Source organism: Puccinia triticina, chromosome 8A (assembly GCF_026914185.1).
Source record: "Puccinia triticina chromosome 8A, complete sequence".
In the NCBI taxonomy this organism is placed as follows: domain Eukaryota; kingdom Fungi; phylum Basidiomycota; class Pucciniomycetes; order Pucciniales; family Pucciniaceae; genus Puccinia; species Puccinia triticina.
The window spans coordinates 4,631,170-4,647,462 of record NC_070565.1 but is presented as its reverse complement, the minus strand read 5'-3'; the positions used below and the strand labels follow the sequence as shown (position 1 = coordinate 4,647,462).

General features: G+C 44.8%; 5 protein-coding genes across 5 annotated transcripts; 2 read left to right on the top strand and 3 right to left on the bottom strand.

Moving 5' to 3' along the window:
• Nucleotides 1–185: 185 nt before the first annotated feature.
• PtA15_8A476 (uncharacterized protein) lies at nt 186–2,323 on the top strand (the record flags this gene model as incomplete). Its single annotated transcript, XM_053171910.1, has 11 exons — nt 186–256; nt 323–468; nt 549–674; nt 750–898; nt 968–1,027; nt 1,128–1,138; nt 1,211–1,502; nt 1,578–1,705; nt 1,769–1,804; nt 1,869–1,942; nt 2,019–2,323. The coding sequence occupies 11 exons, from the start codon at nt 186–188 to the stop codon at nt 2,321–2,323; spliced, it is 1,398 nt and encodes a 465-aa protein (XP_053023127.1).
• Nucleotides 2,324–3,911: 1,588 nt separating this feature from the next.
• On the bottom strand, nt 3,912–4,369 carry PtA15_8A475 (uncharacterized protein; the record flags this gene model as incomplete). The annotated part of the gene is made up of 3 exons (XM_053171909.1): nt 3,912–4,019; nt 4,142–4,208; nt 4,281–4,369. 3 exons carry the CDS (start codon nt 4,367–4,369, stop codon nt 3,912–3,914), a joined length of 264 nt encoding a protein of 87 aa, XP_053023126.1.
• Nucleotides 4,370–4,745: 376 nt separating this feature from the next.
• Nucleotides 4,746–8,298, top strand: PtA15_8A474 (uncharacterized protein; the record flags this gene model as incomplete). Its single annotated transcript, XM_053171908.1, has 9 exons — nt 4,746–4,910; nt 5,010–5,230; nt 5,335–5,439; nt 5,514–5,567; nt 5,669–5,774; nt 5,853–6,196; nt 6,299–6,733; nt 6,836–7,264; nt 7,383–8,298. 9 exons carry the CDS (start codon nt 4,746–4,748, stop codon nt 8,296–8,298), a joined length of 2,775 nt encoding a protein of 924 aa, XP_053023125.1.
• Nucleotides 8,299–9,439: 1,141 nt separating this feature from the next.
• On the bottom strand, nt 9,440–9,757 carry PtA15_8A473 (uncharacterized protein; the record flags this gene model as incomplete). Its single annotated transcript, XM_053171907.1, has 1 exon — nt 9,440–9,757. The coding sequence occupies one exon, from the start codon at nt 9,755–9,757 to the stop codon at nt 9,440–9,442; it is 318 nt and encodes a 105-aa protein (XP_053023124.1).
• Nucleotides 9,758–10,546: 789 nt separating this feature from the next.
• PtA15_8A472 (uncharacterized protein) lies at nt 10,547–11,071 on the bottom strand (the record flags this gene model as incomplete). The annotated part of the gene is made up of 1 exon (XM_053171906.1): nt 10,547–11,071. The coding sequence occupies one exon, from the start codon at nt 11,069–11,071 to the stop codon at nt 10,547–10,549; it is 525 nt and encodes a 174-aa protein (XP_053023123.1).
• Nucleotides 11,072–16,293: the final 5,222 nt, after the last annotated feature.

Below are 16,293 nucleotides of genomic sequence, written 5' to 3'. Positions count from 1 at the left end.
ATGTCCATCAACACCTTCTACGTTATTGTATCGACCTGGAAGATTGATAACTCGGTGGATACGAGTAGATGGAAGGCCTTTTTTCATATCCTGCAGCTACAAAAAGTCTCAGCACCAGGTTATTCAGTCGTCTTTGCCATATGTGATTATACGGCTAGACCTGCCTTCGCAGTACCTCTCCAATCATGGCAACTAGCTCCTCAAGAGTCCTTCATACGGGATTTCAAGTTTCAAATGTAGAGCACCTAACCATAAGGTACGATTTCATGAAATCTGCAGCAAAATTCATTCTTCGTTCGATCACCGAGATTTCTGTTTGCAGAGTAATTCCAGACCCGCTTGAAGGTTCACATCTCGCAATTCCCAAAAACCGTCACAAGCCTACCAGCCAGAGTCCGAGATATGTGTTCGCCCACGTTGTCCAGGGAAATTTTCAATTCTATGAAGCCGAAGATTGGTCCTCAGACAGTTGAGTTATGCATTCTACCCCGGAGGGTGATCGATTGCGTTACCCTCAACGTTTTGTTATCTCTCCATCATTTTGACAGTGAGATTGGCGCAACAAATGGGCATAGACGCCTTTGCGATTAATATCGGCCAAGACATAACCAACGCAAAACAATTGCCTTTGATTTTCGAGATTGCGGAACAGAACTCGTTTCAGGTTTTCCTATGTCAGCATGATTGCCATTCTCGGAATCACTGCTCGTATGTCGGATAACTTACGAGGAGACTGCTCATCTTGTCAGCTTTTGATATGGTCTATTATGGCCAATCTGGTTCTTCAAATGATATCATTCGACTCATCGAAACCTACGCCACCAGAAAGGCTCAATTCATCTACGAAGACAAGCCTTTGGTCTCAACCTTTTCGGGAGAAGTACCAGGAACCTTTTTGGTGAGTTGAAAACGATCTAAACGGAATCCATACACCAACTTCTAAGGTATTCAACTTTCATTTATGTAGGATAACAACCCAGACTACGATTCGGCTTGGAACTCCTTGAAAGAAAAGCTAACTTTCCCTGTAGGCTCATATCTCTGGCTTGATGTTGATTGAGGCAATGATAGGTATGGCTTGGAAAACTGGGAGCTGACTCCACTGATTTTCAAAATTCAATCCGAAGATTTACTTTTTGTGAGTTACTATTTCTCGGTGTTTCTCAGTTCTACGCTGTCTGTTGAGAAGTGAAGTTTTGATTTCACCCAGGCCATGCTGGACAGGTGTTGACCCCAAGACGGTGTCTTCGATTGATGGCATGCTGTCATGGGATGCCTGGTGTCCCGTCTCTTCGTCTCAAGATCACAGGTACAGGGATAACTTGGCTGCTGTCGGCAAACAATATGCTTCTCCACTCAGCGCAATGTTCTACAAACACCTTTCAGACAGTAATTATGGCAACTATCTCTATCCAACGGATTCGTGGTTTCTGGTGGAAAAGTTCATCCATTTATTATCCCTGAAACCGGACTTTATCGAAATTCTAAGCTGGAATGATTATGTCTGTCAACATCATTCGCAGTCGCATCTTGGAACGCTCGAGTCCAATGTTGATCGCTTTCCAATTTCCTCACAGGGAGAGTCGCACTACCTTCGAGATCCCAGGCCAGCAGCCAATCTACCAGTGGATAGTACTTCATCGAAAAAATATGTCAATCATATGCCTCATGAGCCACTCTTGGATTTGATATCATATTTCAACGTGTCAGTTGGTTCGAGCCATATTTGCTTTCCAGAGATAATAAATTTGTGTTCTTACGCACTTAGGTGGTACAAGTCAGGGTGTCGTCCGCTCATCCAGAGGTAATCTATCATCGCACCTGTTCATATTTTGGCCCCGTGACTGAAAAATTGTTTTTAACCTCAGATCAAGGGCTTATGTCTGGTACCGACCTCATCCAAGGAGTGCGCATTCCAAGACAGATTCACTGCCGTCTCCCGGTGAGTTAAATAGTAATGTTGCTTGACACATTTCAGCACAGGAAATCCTGACATCTTACCCATTTCCTTTATTGAGCTGGGGCCAATGCGACAGAAGATAGAATGTACATCGTGCTATTGGTTTCCTCCGGCAAGAAACTTCAATACATCAAAATAGAAACGGGAGATAGATCTCACTTTGCCGATCTGGAAGAATATGAGACGTGCAACTCAAAGGATGTTATTCTCCTAATCTCAATTCCTTTCCAAGTTGGTAGAAATCAAAAAGTTAAGGTTTACAATCAGGAGAAAACTCTCCTGGGCTGTTTGAATGGTTGTGAAATTACTTCTGAACCTGAAGTATACAATTTTAACTATTGGTCTGGTGTCATAGAGTTCTGATGTAATATTTCTTTGTTGTAAAATCAAACCATCCCTTGAAAGTCTATGAGTCTGTAGAGTAGAACATTGCTATTCAAACTCCCTGAAAAAACATTTCTGTTTGTTTCAAAAAAATTTGCAGCCTAGAAAGTCACATCTCAATGTTGAGGGCAAGTGGCTTGCATGCATTTTGGCAAGTTGCTCCGCACACACATCTATCCAAGCTGAGTTACCATCAGTGTTCAAAGTTGATTTATGCATGCATAAATCATATAATCATAAACTCTTTTTTGTGGGGGAACTTGCAAGGATGATTAAGTAATCCCACCAAAGAGGTTTTATGAATTTATGATTTATGCATGCATAAAACAACCTTGAACAGTAATTCATGGCAAGGATTCATCATGCATGTGCCTAACACAGGCTACCTACTTGCATTTTGGTAGCTCCACATGCATGGTTTTTTGCTAACTTAACTGGTTCCCTCTCTATGTGGAGGGGGGAAGCTGTCCCACAGGGACCCTCCAATGAGAGCAACGATGTGCTAGGTCAACCCCGCGGCCTGAGAGAATTTCAAAATTGAAAATGGCAATTTTCAACTTGTTGTAGCAGCACCATTTCTCATTGGGTGATTATGTAATTGGGAGACAAAAGATACACACAATCATGGAGAATCTTGCTGCATATTTTTTAATCTTCTTGGGCCCTTGACAGGCACTCAAATTCCTTTGTTATGACACCATTAGGTGTGCGGTGTGCTTCATCCTGTATTTCACATCTTGGACTGTACATAATCCAAAACTAATGATACTACATACAAATGATATTGCAGAGCAAGGAGAAGGGTTGGGAGGATATTATATAGATGAGGACAACTTAGGTGCTACCAGAAATGAAAACTAGAAGGAAAAGCATCCAGAGACAAGTGTGTGAGGTTGATTATGAAAAACTGCACACCAAAAGTGGAAATGCTCCCAGGCCACGGGGTCAACATATTATAGCACACAGTCCCTCCTTTGGAGGTTGCTTTGCTCGCCCAAGGAGGGAATTAGCTAGTTGGGTTTTTCTGTTTGGAGCAACTTGCTAAAATGTGTACAAGATGCTTGCACTCAACTTTGAAACCCCCTAATAAACAACTGATATGTTTTAGTACATACCACTGAATCCTGATAAGCCTTTTAATCTGTCACAAAGATTGGTTTTTCAAATCATTTCTCATGTTTGGCTAATAGCAATATTCCCCTTCCTGACATTGGCAACAATTGGTTTGATATTGGTTGTATAGCATTCTATGTGAAATGTGCAATGATATCTGAGGGAGAGGGTACAAGCACTCAATTGAAGGGGTATAAGAAAAAGTCTGACCAAAAGCCCTTGGGCTTAATGATCATGATGAAGAAATAGAGAATAAGAAGCTGTAGCATATTCAATGGGGAAAACGATCTAAGCCAGTGCGAATATGGTACAAATCCTGAAAACCGAAAAGGAAAAGCCACATATTCGGCAATTGAAAATGCAAGTGGAGCGATCCAAGTATACCTGGTGAGGTCGTGAGGTCGTGGCCACTGGGGTTTCAATAATGGCCCTTCGAACCAGCAGGTCGGCGGTCCTATTTTGACCCCCAGCCCCACGAGGACTTACCAGGGCCATCGATAGCGCCCCGGTGGAAGTATGAGGATGTGTGAGAGTAGGCTGAGACGTAATCAAATATTTTTTCCTTTTCGATGGGATTTTCATCAAAACAAACATGAAATCAGTTTAACAGTGTGGTTTAATGTGCAAGAAGACTTTTATATATTTTTGCGAAAAATCAGTCTTCAAAGTAAAAATCGAACGAACCCCAGCTTGAAGATAGGAAGAAGCAACCGTCCGAGGAGCACCTTCAGGTAACTCGTGGAGTTTCACGCTAAAACCAAGTGACTTGATGAGCTTGAATGTAAATAAGAATAATAGGACTGAGGTGTATGTGAATTCTCACCTGTATCCAGTATTACGCTTGATCCCAGCAAGAATGGTCGATATCAACGCGAGGTCGAATGCATAGTGTGTAATACGACCGACAACCATGGCTGAGAGATATCCTGCTGTGTTGAGATTGCGAACAAATCAAATTTGGTTCGGAAGGAAGTCGGAGGAGAGGAGAAAGTTGATGGTTGCACGAGCGAGTTGTTCAGGTTGAGTTTTCCAGTTGCGATATTTGACTCGAGGACAGTGTCTGAACTGCCAGGGGGGTCGTCGGTTGTCAACTTCGATTCGAGGGCCGCGTATTCCGAGTGGACATGTTTGGTGGAGGGAACGAAGCCATCCTTGGTTGGCCTGATGTCATCGAGGGGTTGGATTTAGTTGGGCCCTCTCCTGCGTCCGCGTAGCCCTCCTGCGCAAGGCGGGGCTCCGACCCCCTCTGCGCAGCGCCCCGGAGCTCGCGTCTCGGAAATTCTTCAACATGGCCTCGCCGCCGGCAAATCACGGCCACTCCACCTCCATTCTGCGATCGGTTGGCTTCCTTCAAGGCTTCAACCTGACCAAAAAAATCAGCAAAATTTGCACCCCCGGTTTGGACAGGCCCGGAGTCAAAACACATCTAAAAAACATCAACAACATGGGAAAGGTCAGTCAATCCGCCTGTCTCTCCACTATCTCTGCTGGCCCACGAACTCTCAGCCAGCACTTGTTTCTCACACTTCGTTGCGTATTTCTACCCCATCAGCCACGACACAAATCTAAATCCAATAACAACAACAATGGCGGGGATATCAGAGTCAAAAAGTCTAACCAACGCTGGGATGCATTACCGGAAACCAACGAAGCCTTCGTCGAGTATTACAAAAACCAACAAAAAATTGCTGAAACCGAGGAAGAATGGAACAAGATATTTACTGCCTTCAGGACCGATCTCCCGACTACTTTCAGGGTCACTGGCGGAAAAAAGTTGGGCCCATTACTATCAATCATTGTTTACATCTAATCGCGAACTTGCTGCGTTCTTGGACTGAAAACATTTATTTATGCCTGGTTGAACTCGGAAATGGAAGAAATGCGATTCAACTGAATAAAATCATCGAGGATACTTATGTTCCCTTCTTGTCGAACCTCCGGATAAATAATGAATTGGTCCCCCCGCCCCAGAAAATATCCTGGTAAGCCTCTAGTGCCTTCAATAATGTTGAGTTTCAATTCCTTTTATTGAAAGCCGGTCTTACTCTTGTTGCAGGTATCCGAATGGATTTGCTTGGGAATTCCGAGCCCCCAAGCAATTGATTCGAAAGTCGGCGGAATTGAAGAAGAAAGTCACTCATCCATATACTTTCGTACATGAAGCAAATCCTTATTCTTTTTTCTCTCTTTCATTTTTATGCACCAAAGCAGATTTCAAAACTTTCTGGTTTACGAATCAGAAGCGGGGAACCTATCCAGACAAGAAGCGGTCTCAATGGTTCCGCCCTTGTTGTTAGATGTTCAATCCCATCATTTCGTCAGTAGACTCAATCATCCCTAATGCGCCCAAATTGAAGCGGACTAATTGGATTGGTTTCTTCGTTTCATGAAACAGGTTCTGGATGCATGTGCCGCACCAGGCTCAAAAACAGCACAACTGGTGGAATCCCTCCATCGCACCAACCCTGGCTTGATACCGGAGGGACTGATAATTGCGAATGATTCGGATTATAAACGCTCTCACTTACTAGTTCATCAGTCCCTTCGCAGACTACCATCTCCCTCGACGATGATCACCAATCATGACGCCTCGCGATTCCCTACCTTGTCTATGAACGGCAAGAAGTTATTGTTCGATAAAATCCTGTGCGATGTGCCTTGCAGCGGTGACGGTACTCTCAGAAAGAACGGCGGGATTTGGAGAGACTGGACCCCTGCGAATGGCATAGGCTTACATGGGTGAGATCTTGTCTCTTGGGAAACAACCTCATAAATGACATGATTACTCTGTTTCTGAAATATTTGTTAACATTTTTTTACTTTCCCTCTTCTTGCATTCAGATTGCAGTTGAGGATTCTGTCCCGAGCAATTTCCTTATTGAAGCCTGGAGGCCGGATAGTCTATTCGACTTGTTCATTAAACCCGCTTGAAAACGAGGCCGTGGTTTCAGCTGCGTTATCGCAGTTCCCATCAATGAGCCTCAAGGATGTTTCGAGTAGCCTTCCCACCCTAATTCGTCGACCAGGGCTGACCTCCTGGACGGTTACTACCCGCGAGCCGAATAACATCCAGCCTGTTGCCTCGCCCAACGACTTACCCGACATGCCACAGAATAGGAGGTATCCCGCTACTCTGTGGCCCAGCGGAAACGAGAGCAAGCATGGCCTTGAACGTTGCTTGAGGATATATCCCCACTTGCAGGATACCGGTGGCTTTTTTGTTGCTGTCCTCGAGAAATCGGCGACAGCTAGTAACGGAAATGCTACGTGTGCAAAGTAAGCAGTCACACGTTAAAAATCCCTCATGTTCCTTTTTCTTCGGCAAGAAACGCATTTGACCATCTTCTCAATTATTTGACTTCGCTTCCGGGTTTATAGCCCTCTAGAAAATTTACCAACAACGCAAGCTAGTCCCGTCAAAGCCGAGGAAGCATCGGAGAATAATACTCGGGTTTCAAACGGAGACGCGGTCGCACAGACAACAAGTCAACCACCTCCCACCGTTGATTCCATTGAGCAAACAGACCCTTCGTGCACGTCAACTGAGCCAGTAGAAAGTAAACAAACAAAAAGGGTGATTCCTGCTGAAGAATCCGACATTGCGACCGGCCAACCCGAAGCTAAGAGAGTGAAAGTCGAGCTGCCCCTCGAAGCAACCATACCAAACCTGGAAGCTTCCAAAGTTGGGACTGCCGAAAACCGCACTGATTCACAAAATCATGCAGACACTATGCCGCTTGACAACCCATTCAAAGAAGAACCACATGTTTTCTTGAAGTCTGATAATGAGGAAATAAAAAAATGCATGTGTGTACTTTCTTTCTCGATTTCCCCCATATTTTTGGAGGTGTCCGATTCTCATACCAGATGCAGGGTCAAACAGGGACTGATTTCACTTCAATTGATGTAAATCTTGAGAACACAGGGAATACTATGATATAAACCCGTCTTTTCCAAAAGACAATTTACTTGTGAGAAATGCAGAGGGACTGCCGACTCGGACGATCTATCTGACGTCGTCTGTGGTGCGCGAGGTGATTGAGAACAACTCGCATATCCGACTACGATTGATCTGCTGTGGTGTCAAGATCTTCTGTCGGCAAGACCCGTCCGCGTCAACGGTCAAAGATATGAAGGCAGCCGACCCCGAAAAGTTTTGCAAATGGAGGATTGTCAGCGATGGAGTCGATTTCTTCAGGCCGTTTATGGGTTCTAAGAGGGTCATCCAATGTCACATCAATGTCCTCAAGCAATTGATGAGGCACGATCAACAGTACCCTTTAATCACAGATCTAGAAGATGAAACTTTCAGAAATCAGGTTCAACAGCTTGACATTGGTAGCTGTATCGCCGAGATCTACGACGACACTCAAGACGATGCCTCTCACCATGTTCCTTTAGACCTGATGGTCGGATTATGGATTTCTAAACTGTCTATCAACTTGATGGTCGATAAGAAAGAACGTAAAGTGCTCAGTCTTCGGTTATGGGGCGAAGATATCACTCTCGATCCCAACTCGGAAACTCGGGCTTCGCGTCTCGCTAAGAATCAGGATAAGGATCCTGATTCGGGTCCTCAACCCGAAAACCAAGAGGAGATTAAAACAACCCAACTCGAGGAAGTCAAACTCGAACCGGAAGGCGTTGAAATCGAGCCACAAGAAGTAAAGCTCGAGCCGGAAGCCGTTCAAGTCGATCCACACGCAGTCAAACTCGAACCGGAAGTGACGACAGTAAAAGCGGAACATCCTGAAACACAAGCAATCAATACAGAGGTTACAATTCCTGATCAAGAGATAGGAGAAGACAGCGAAGTAGAAATAAAGCTAGAAACCGCCTAGAATCGACTCATCGACTTGGACATCCAATCGACTAATACTCAAATCAGATACTGCTCGCATGATCATCTGTTTTTTTGGCTTGCTGTTTAGAGTACTCTTGACCATAATCGTACTGGTTCTTCCTTTTTCTGCTTATACTTTGTTCGCGAACTGTGAACCATCTGAGATTTATCTTTCCGCATCTTTGTAAATACCTGCCCCCCAAAAATGAAATCAGCAAAATTCGCAGTAGTATGTAGACCCATCTTTGATATACATACCTACCCGTGAAAAATTCCTTTGGGCTTGTTGGGAAAGCGTGATTGTGTACAGTTTTGTTAACTGAATTTCCCGAGAACGTTGTCCCAAGAAAGCAAAACTTTGCATTGCAGAACATACCTTCCACGCAAAATATGCTCAATCACTGCAAAAATAACTTGGTCAACTGCTTGCAGTTGACATGCAGGATACTCAAGCCAAGCTGCCATTGTAACTCCACATGAATGCAGAAGTGCCTTTGTTGGCACAGTCACTGTGCAAGGTGCACAGTGACTGTGCATTGAAGCTTAGGTTGAGTCAAACCTTGAGTAAGGCTGGTGTAACACCACAAGCTTCCTCAGAGTTGCCGCATGTCAACTGCTCACAGTTGACACAGTTTTTTTTGCAGTGAATTGTTGTCCAGTCCGTGTTGGGAAAGATTGCTTCTGCTCGGCCTGAGGGCACGCACATGTCCCAAAGGACAAGTCATCATCCACTTAGTCTTGTCTATGTATATATCAGACACTGGTCAAGTTCTGGGGAATATGCTTAGTTTATGCATTCATTTCCAACACCAGGCACTTTTTTCCTCCTGGGTTTTTTCGATTGCTCTGTTTAAGAACAAAACCTTCAACATATAAATAAATCAATGAATAAATAAAATTTAAATAAGTTATATAACGAGAGATAGGAATGGGCAAGGCTTGATTCATTTATCATAAGATTATTAAGGATTTCTCTCATTTACATCCCACTTCCTCAGCCCACCAAACACATGTACAAGTTGTTGAGTCTCTTCTATGGGATACCAAGAAGGATGTATGGTCGATGATGCGACGTTGAAGTGTTTCATAAGATCCAATCTGTGTCTGCTGACCAAAAGGGGGGGGCTGGTAGTGGGGGTTCATTCTTCTACAATAGAGTCGGGTAAGATGGTTGAGGTGGTGGCCGAGACGGATTGTAGGTGATGTTGAGAAGGATGATGGACGAGGCCGAGCGGGTGGGGGTGAGGATTGGGGATGGAGTCTCGGGACCGAGACAGTTCTTCTCGCTTGATAGTCTCGTTTGGATCCGAGGCCATCTGCTCGTCAACGAGGTCTTCGGCTTTGATTCTCTTCGACTCTCGTTCGTCCGCTTTTTCCCGCTGCCCTTGATCTGCCCCACCCCCCTCCTGCGGTGCTTCTTCTAGTCCTGATAATCGCTGGCTTTGAGTGGTAATCATTGGTTGGGGGTGGTTCGTCGTCGTTGTTGATCGATCGATCTTATAGGAGGGATGCGATTCTACTAACGATAGATAATATTTATTCAACTCTTCGTTTGTTGTCTAGATTCAATAAATCAAATGCAGCATCAAAGAAAGGTAAGAATATTTTCCCAGATGAATGAGAGCCAATTGTCTCTCTCTCTCTTTCCGTTTGGTGTGAACAAATTAGGAGCCTGAGAGGAGAGAGAGAGAGAGAAGACTAAAATAAAAAGCAAAGAAGTGGAAGCAGATGAGTTTTTGAGAGGAGGGGACCAACCGATAAACGATAATCAATAGCCAATAAAAACTCCCTCTCAAGCAGATTGATTTCAGTCAAAGAGATCCCACCCACTTTAGCATATCTCGAGTTAGAGTAAAAGCTATCGCAGATAAATTTTGAGCCGATGGTCACCGATGTGATACAGAAGCGATGGACGGTTAACGAGCAGATTGTGAAGTTGATCAGGTTTTTACAGATCCGATCGATGTAATTGAGGATTAAGATCAGGCAGATCGGTTCTGGATTTGTGTATTTATAGATCCTTCTCAAGTAATCGTTGATACTGATCGTCGGTGGTGATCGAGAATGAAATCTTGTTAGAGAGGTCGAGGTGAAGGGGATTTGGTCGTTATGGTTAATCAGTCTTGTCAACATCGATCCTGTTTTTTTTTTAGTTTTTTCGCGAGGCGTAATGGTTCGTATGTGTCACATTGTGTTGCGGATTTTTGAAGATGAATAGGAGAAACATTGGTGGGGTTTATTTGCCTCTAGTCAGTTATGGATTCGATTGCTTTGTTTCTCTTATCGATAGAAAGAAGCAAGTCATTTAACGCGTCCTGATCCCCGATCACTAGATATTCTTCAATCTTTGACGCTTTGCCGGGAAGATCTCTTCGGCCCAGAATGTGAAAGTGGGGTGATTCTAACAGCTTGGAAAACAGGCAAGAAAAGGAGGACATACCGATTAACTCGATCAGGTCGTCGATCTCACATCGTTCGAAGCGAGCTGGGAGTTCCTTCAATCCAGCTGAAGGGAGCCGATTGGTGGTGCTAGGATGGTTATCAATGGTGTCTTCGTTCGCCAGAGTTGGTTGTTTCTGCGCCTGTTTCTGCTGTTGTTGTTCCTTTTCGTCGTCGATCGAGTTCTCCTCTGAGTTGTTTGGGTGCGCTTTCCTGGTTGGGGGTGGTGGGCTCGATGGTCCTCGTAGTAGTGCTTCCATCTCGTCCGGACAAGTTTCGTGTTTTTCTCCGCCCAAAGGATCCTCTGCTTGCACTCCAACTTTCCAAGTCATATCATGTGGATGGCGTCACATCTGGGACCCTAGGAGGTGTGAATATAGACCCAAAAAGTCCAGATTTTCACAAGCAAATCTAGTTTTGGGGGCTTCAGATCACTACTCGGAGGCCCTCAGATCTCGACGGGAAAGTCACCCTATTTGCCTGAAAACACTGGAGGACTTCCCGTCGATCTGGAAATCCAGATCTGAGCCGCCAGATTTCAGATTTCGCAGGGAAATCTCGGTCCCCGAAGCTCCCCGAAGGGATCCAGAGTTCCAGATTCCAGATTCCCCTGCGAAATCTGGAATTCCAGATTTATTCAAAGTTGACGGGAAGTCCTCCACTGGAATCTGGAATCTGGAACTCTGGATCCCTTCGGGGAGCTTCGGGGACCGAGATTTCCCTGCGAAATCTGAAATCTGGCGGCTCAGATCTGACTTTCCAGATTGACGGGAAGTCCTCCACTAGGGGTGTTCAAAGTTAACTGCATAAAATCATAACACCATAAATTCATAAAGTTTCAATCTGAAAAAAATGTGTAACACCCAATCACTCAAAAAAGAGCAACAATTCTAAAATGGCACATAAAAAATGATCAGTCAAAAGTGTTATGATTTTATGATTTTATGATTTGAAAAAATTTTGATTTCAACTTTGAACACCCCTACTGCCTAAACTCAAGCTTTACCAAGCATTACGCTTGGACTCCAGTCTCCAGCACCCCTTGAGCTCTATTAACAAGCTTCAAACAGGCTCCAAGCCATCCGCCAGTGAACAACCTCAGAGACATGGGAATCCAAAGCACACAAATATGAATGCCACCATGGAGAACCACATGTCAGGCACATCCCACGCTGGATGTAACCTGACACCTATTCACATCAATTTTTTCAGGGTGAGGCAGATTTCAAAATCTGTTGTCAAACCTTGCTAAAAAAAACAATGACTGCTCATCCAGCTCAATGCAAGAAAAATATGGCAGCTGGCTTTGCATCAGGATGGCAAATCAGCAGGGTAGTTCAAGTTTTCCAGGCCTAGACATGACATATTTGCACATGAGAACTCACAAAATTCTCAGCAAAGCCTCTGTGTTGCCAAAGGGACAGCTTATGTGTTGAATTTGACCCAGTCAGTGTGTCTTGATCATCAGTTCTGCATGCCGCACTCAACTAAGTGCTGCATATCACTCAACTCACCCTAACCCTAAACTGCTCTGTTATGAACCGCACCCAGAACATTGCCTCTCTCCTCAACGTTCTCAATCCTTTTGTCCCTCAAATCCAATACTCAGTTATTCCTCAACACTGATCAAGATAACTCTTAACACTCCGCGCTCACATCAAAACTCAACAAAGCTTTAACTTGACCCGTCTTTGTAGCTTCTCAACTTGGTGAGAAATGCACATGCATTTAAAATTTCTCTCACTTCTCCTTGGTGAACCTCAACAATAATCCTTCTTCTGCTTTAGCTCTCTTTGTCTTAGATCATTGTCAATCTTATTTTTATATTCCTTTATTTGATTTCCTATTTCATAGGGTTTTTTTCTCATCTCTCTTTCTATCCCTACCTTCATAATTCAACTAACCCAACCAATCCTTGTTCAGAATCTTATCTATAGCTTGTAGTGTCCTTGCTTCCAGTTGTCCATCATTCATACTTCCAGCAGCGGTGGGCAGATACGTTCTCCAAATGGATAACTCTGCCGGTAACGTAACCTTTACAGTTACGTTATCTGCTAGTTACAGATATCTAATTTGGAGTTATGATATCTCCTGCAGAAAATGGCCTCCAATCCATCTAGTTACGTTCCCTGGTTATTTTGAACAAAACCAGTTACGTTACATTTTTTCCCAGATTTGGGTAACTTTGGTGTAACTTTCTGGTAAAGGCCCTGATCTGTGGTTGTTTTTATCAATATAAGCGAGATGTTCGCTCAAGTTGACACTAAACAACCACATAAACTCAGTATGCTGCCAGGAAGCCACATTAAAAGTTGTTCAGAGTGAGGGTTGAACCCACAACTTCAAATGTCACTAACCTGAGAGGCAAGCCTTAACCAATAACACCACCTGCAAATGGGTGTGGTTTTCTCCGCAGCCACACCCAGTGGTTTTCCAACTGAACTCGCGCGGCCCCCGGGAACCATCATTCGGGGTAAACATAACTCGCCCGGGCCGGTCATCTGGCTGGTCACATGACGACCAGCCAAGTTGTACAGCTTGATCATCAGGACGCACCGATGACCGGATAGCTGGGAGGTCATCAAGGTATACATGCCTCGATGACTGGTCAGACGGCTGGTTGTCAAGGCAGACAGCTCGATGACTGGAGCCGGCCGGTCATCAAGACGGTAGACACTCGATGACCGGCCATCTAATCGGTCATTAAGGCACAGATACAACTCGATCACCGGCCAGCTGGCTGGTCATCGAGGTGTCCTTGATGTCAAGGTACATGTACCTTGATGACCAGCCATCTGAGCAGTCATCGAGGTATACACCTCAATGACCGGCCAACTGGCTGGCCATCAACATATGTACCTCGATGACCAGCCAGCCGGCTGGTCTTCGAGGTATGAATGTACCTTGATGAACCGACCCAAGCTGGCCGGTCATCAAGGTGTATGCCTTAATGGCCGGTTGGCTCCGGTCATCAATGATCAAGGCCTTGATGACCGGCCGGCTCCGGTCATCAATGATCAAGGCCTTGATGACCGGCCGGCTCCGGTCTTCAATGATCCAGCCTTGATGACAGGGATGATCAAGGTGTATGCCTTGACAACCGGCCTGCTCCGGTCATCGAGGTATACATGTAACTCGATGACCGGAGCCAGCCGGTCATCAAGGACACTTCAATGACCAGCCAGCTGGCTGGTCTGAGGTGATCGAGGTGTATCCTTGATGACCGGTCATTGATCAGTGTCTGCCTTCTTGATGACCGGCCGGCTCCAGTCATCGAGCTGTCTGCCTTGATGACCAGCCGTCTGACCAGTCATTGAGGCATGTATAGCTCAATGACTGGCCAGCTGTCCGGTCATCGGTGTGTCCTGATGACCCGCGGCTGTCCGGTCATCGGTGTGTCCTGATGACCCGCGGCTGTCCGGTCATTGGTGTGTCCTGATGACCCGCGGCTGTCCGGTCATCGGTGTGTCCTGATGACCCGCGGCTTGCCGATCATCAAGTTGCACAACTTGGCTGGTCGTCATTTGACCAGCCAGATGAACGGCCCAGGTGAGTTATGTGTATCATCACCCCGAATGATGGTTTCCGGGGGCCGCACGAGTTTTCCGGGGGCCGCGCGAGTTCCGAGGGAAAACCACTGGCTGTGGCTGCGGAGAAAACCACACCCATTTGCAGGTGGTGTAAGCTAAAGACATGATACCAACTTGCTCTTTTTTCAATAATCTCAACCCCCTTTACAAAAAGCTCTATATCAAAAAAGTTACGTTACCAAAAACATAAAAAATCAGGTTGAAAAAAAAGTTACTTTACTATACTTTACTGCAAGAATTTTGTACGTTACCAAAATGGCCAATTTGGATAACTAAAACGATGTTATGTTATCCAATTTCACTGCTGTAACGTAAAGTAACGTATCTGCCCACCACTGCTTCCAGTATTTCTATAGGGTTTGCTCCATGTCTCATTCATTTTTCTTCTTACCATTCTTTTTTGAATCATTGTACTTACATTATCTTCTATAGTTCTGGTGTTATTTCTTACAGCATCAACATTATGCATGATTTTTATATTTTATGCACACAACATGCATAAGGAGTAGGGCTGGGCCTTGGGTGATATCCGACTGCTCGGGAGGGTATACCCGGAACGCTCCTCCGGGTAGCCCGATCTCGGGTATTCAAACACCAAGTATCCGTCGGGTATTGGGCATACCCGTCGGAGACTGACAGTTTCACGAGATAACTTCTCCTTGCTGGCATTCTATTCCTCCTTGTCAACCTCAACCTCCCTAACGCTCACAAGAGACCCTCCGAAAAATGAAAAAACGGCCGGCGGACGATTTGGAACATGTTTGGCCTAATACTCAGCCATTTCCGACCTCACCAAGTGCATCGCAGACGGACAACTCGCAAACCCTGCGGAAGTTGTGGGTCTGGAAGTACTTTGTTGACAAAGTGGGCGAAAACAAGGTCCAGTGTACAGTTGTCTTGGAAAATACAAGTCAACCTTGCAATGCCCTCCTAACCCGCAACCAAAGTGGCAGTACGAAATCAATGAGTGAACATCTCTTTCGCAAACATCATCTGCTCAATCCAAGCAAGGTTGACAGTGGCCTAAATAAAATTAACCAGGTGAGAATGAGATCAAAATCAGGTTTTGGGTCAAAACTTATCTGTTTCAACCTTTTCCTCCCCAGAACTCTGAAGAACTGCTCTCATCCAATTCACTCAAGAAAGCGAGTGCATATATCCTTGCCGATGCCAATCTACCTTTTGCCTTTGTTGAGCAACAGTCTTTTTGCAAACTTATGTGTCTATTAAATCCTTCAGTTCGACCGGGAAACTTGCTATTCTCACAAAAATCAATTGCAATGGAAGTACACTACTTGCACCAGTCTCACTCCAACCATATAAGAACAATTTTTAAACATATCAAACACGTTGGATTCACGCTTGACGCATGGACTTCGCCGAACACTCTTGCTTTCATGGGAACAACTGGCCATGCAATTACCGATAATTGGGACTTGATAGATATTATTATTGCCATGCCTCAGGTTCATGGTCAGTTGTTTGTGGTATGTTATACAAAGAAAAGACAGAGAAACTGATGATTCAGTTAATTTTGAATGACTTAGGAGCTCATACCGGTGTAAACTTTGCAAATGTGTTTATTGAGGTTCTTGAGGGATACAATCTCGCAAATTCGTTAACGAGCATCACCGCCGACAATGCCAGCAACATTGGAACACTTGCTGCAAGGGTTGAAGAGCTTCTCAATGGACAGTTCTTTGCATAAGATGAAATTGAATACGATTAGCTTAAAGTGACTATATCCTCTAATATATTATCTGCTTCCTACAATTTTATACATACATGCAGGCTTGTATAAGAAATTGAGCACAAAAAAATCCTTGTTTCCCCTCTCTTTGAACTGTTCAACCGCACCCTCTCGATGGTTGGTCCAACCTGTCATTGAGAGGAGCATACACCCTCTCAATGACCGGTTCAACCGGTCATCCTGAGGGGTACACTCTCTCTCAATGACCGGTTGA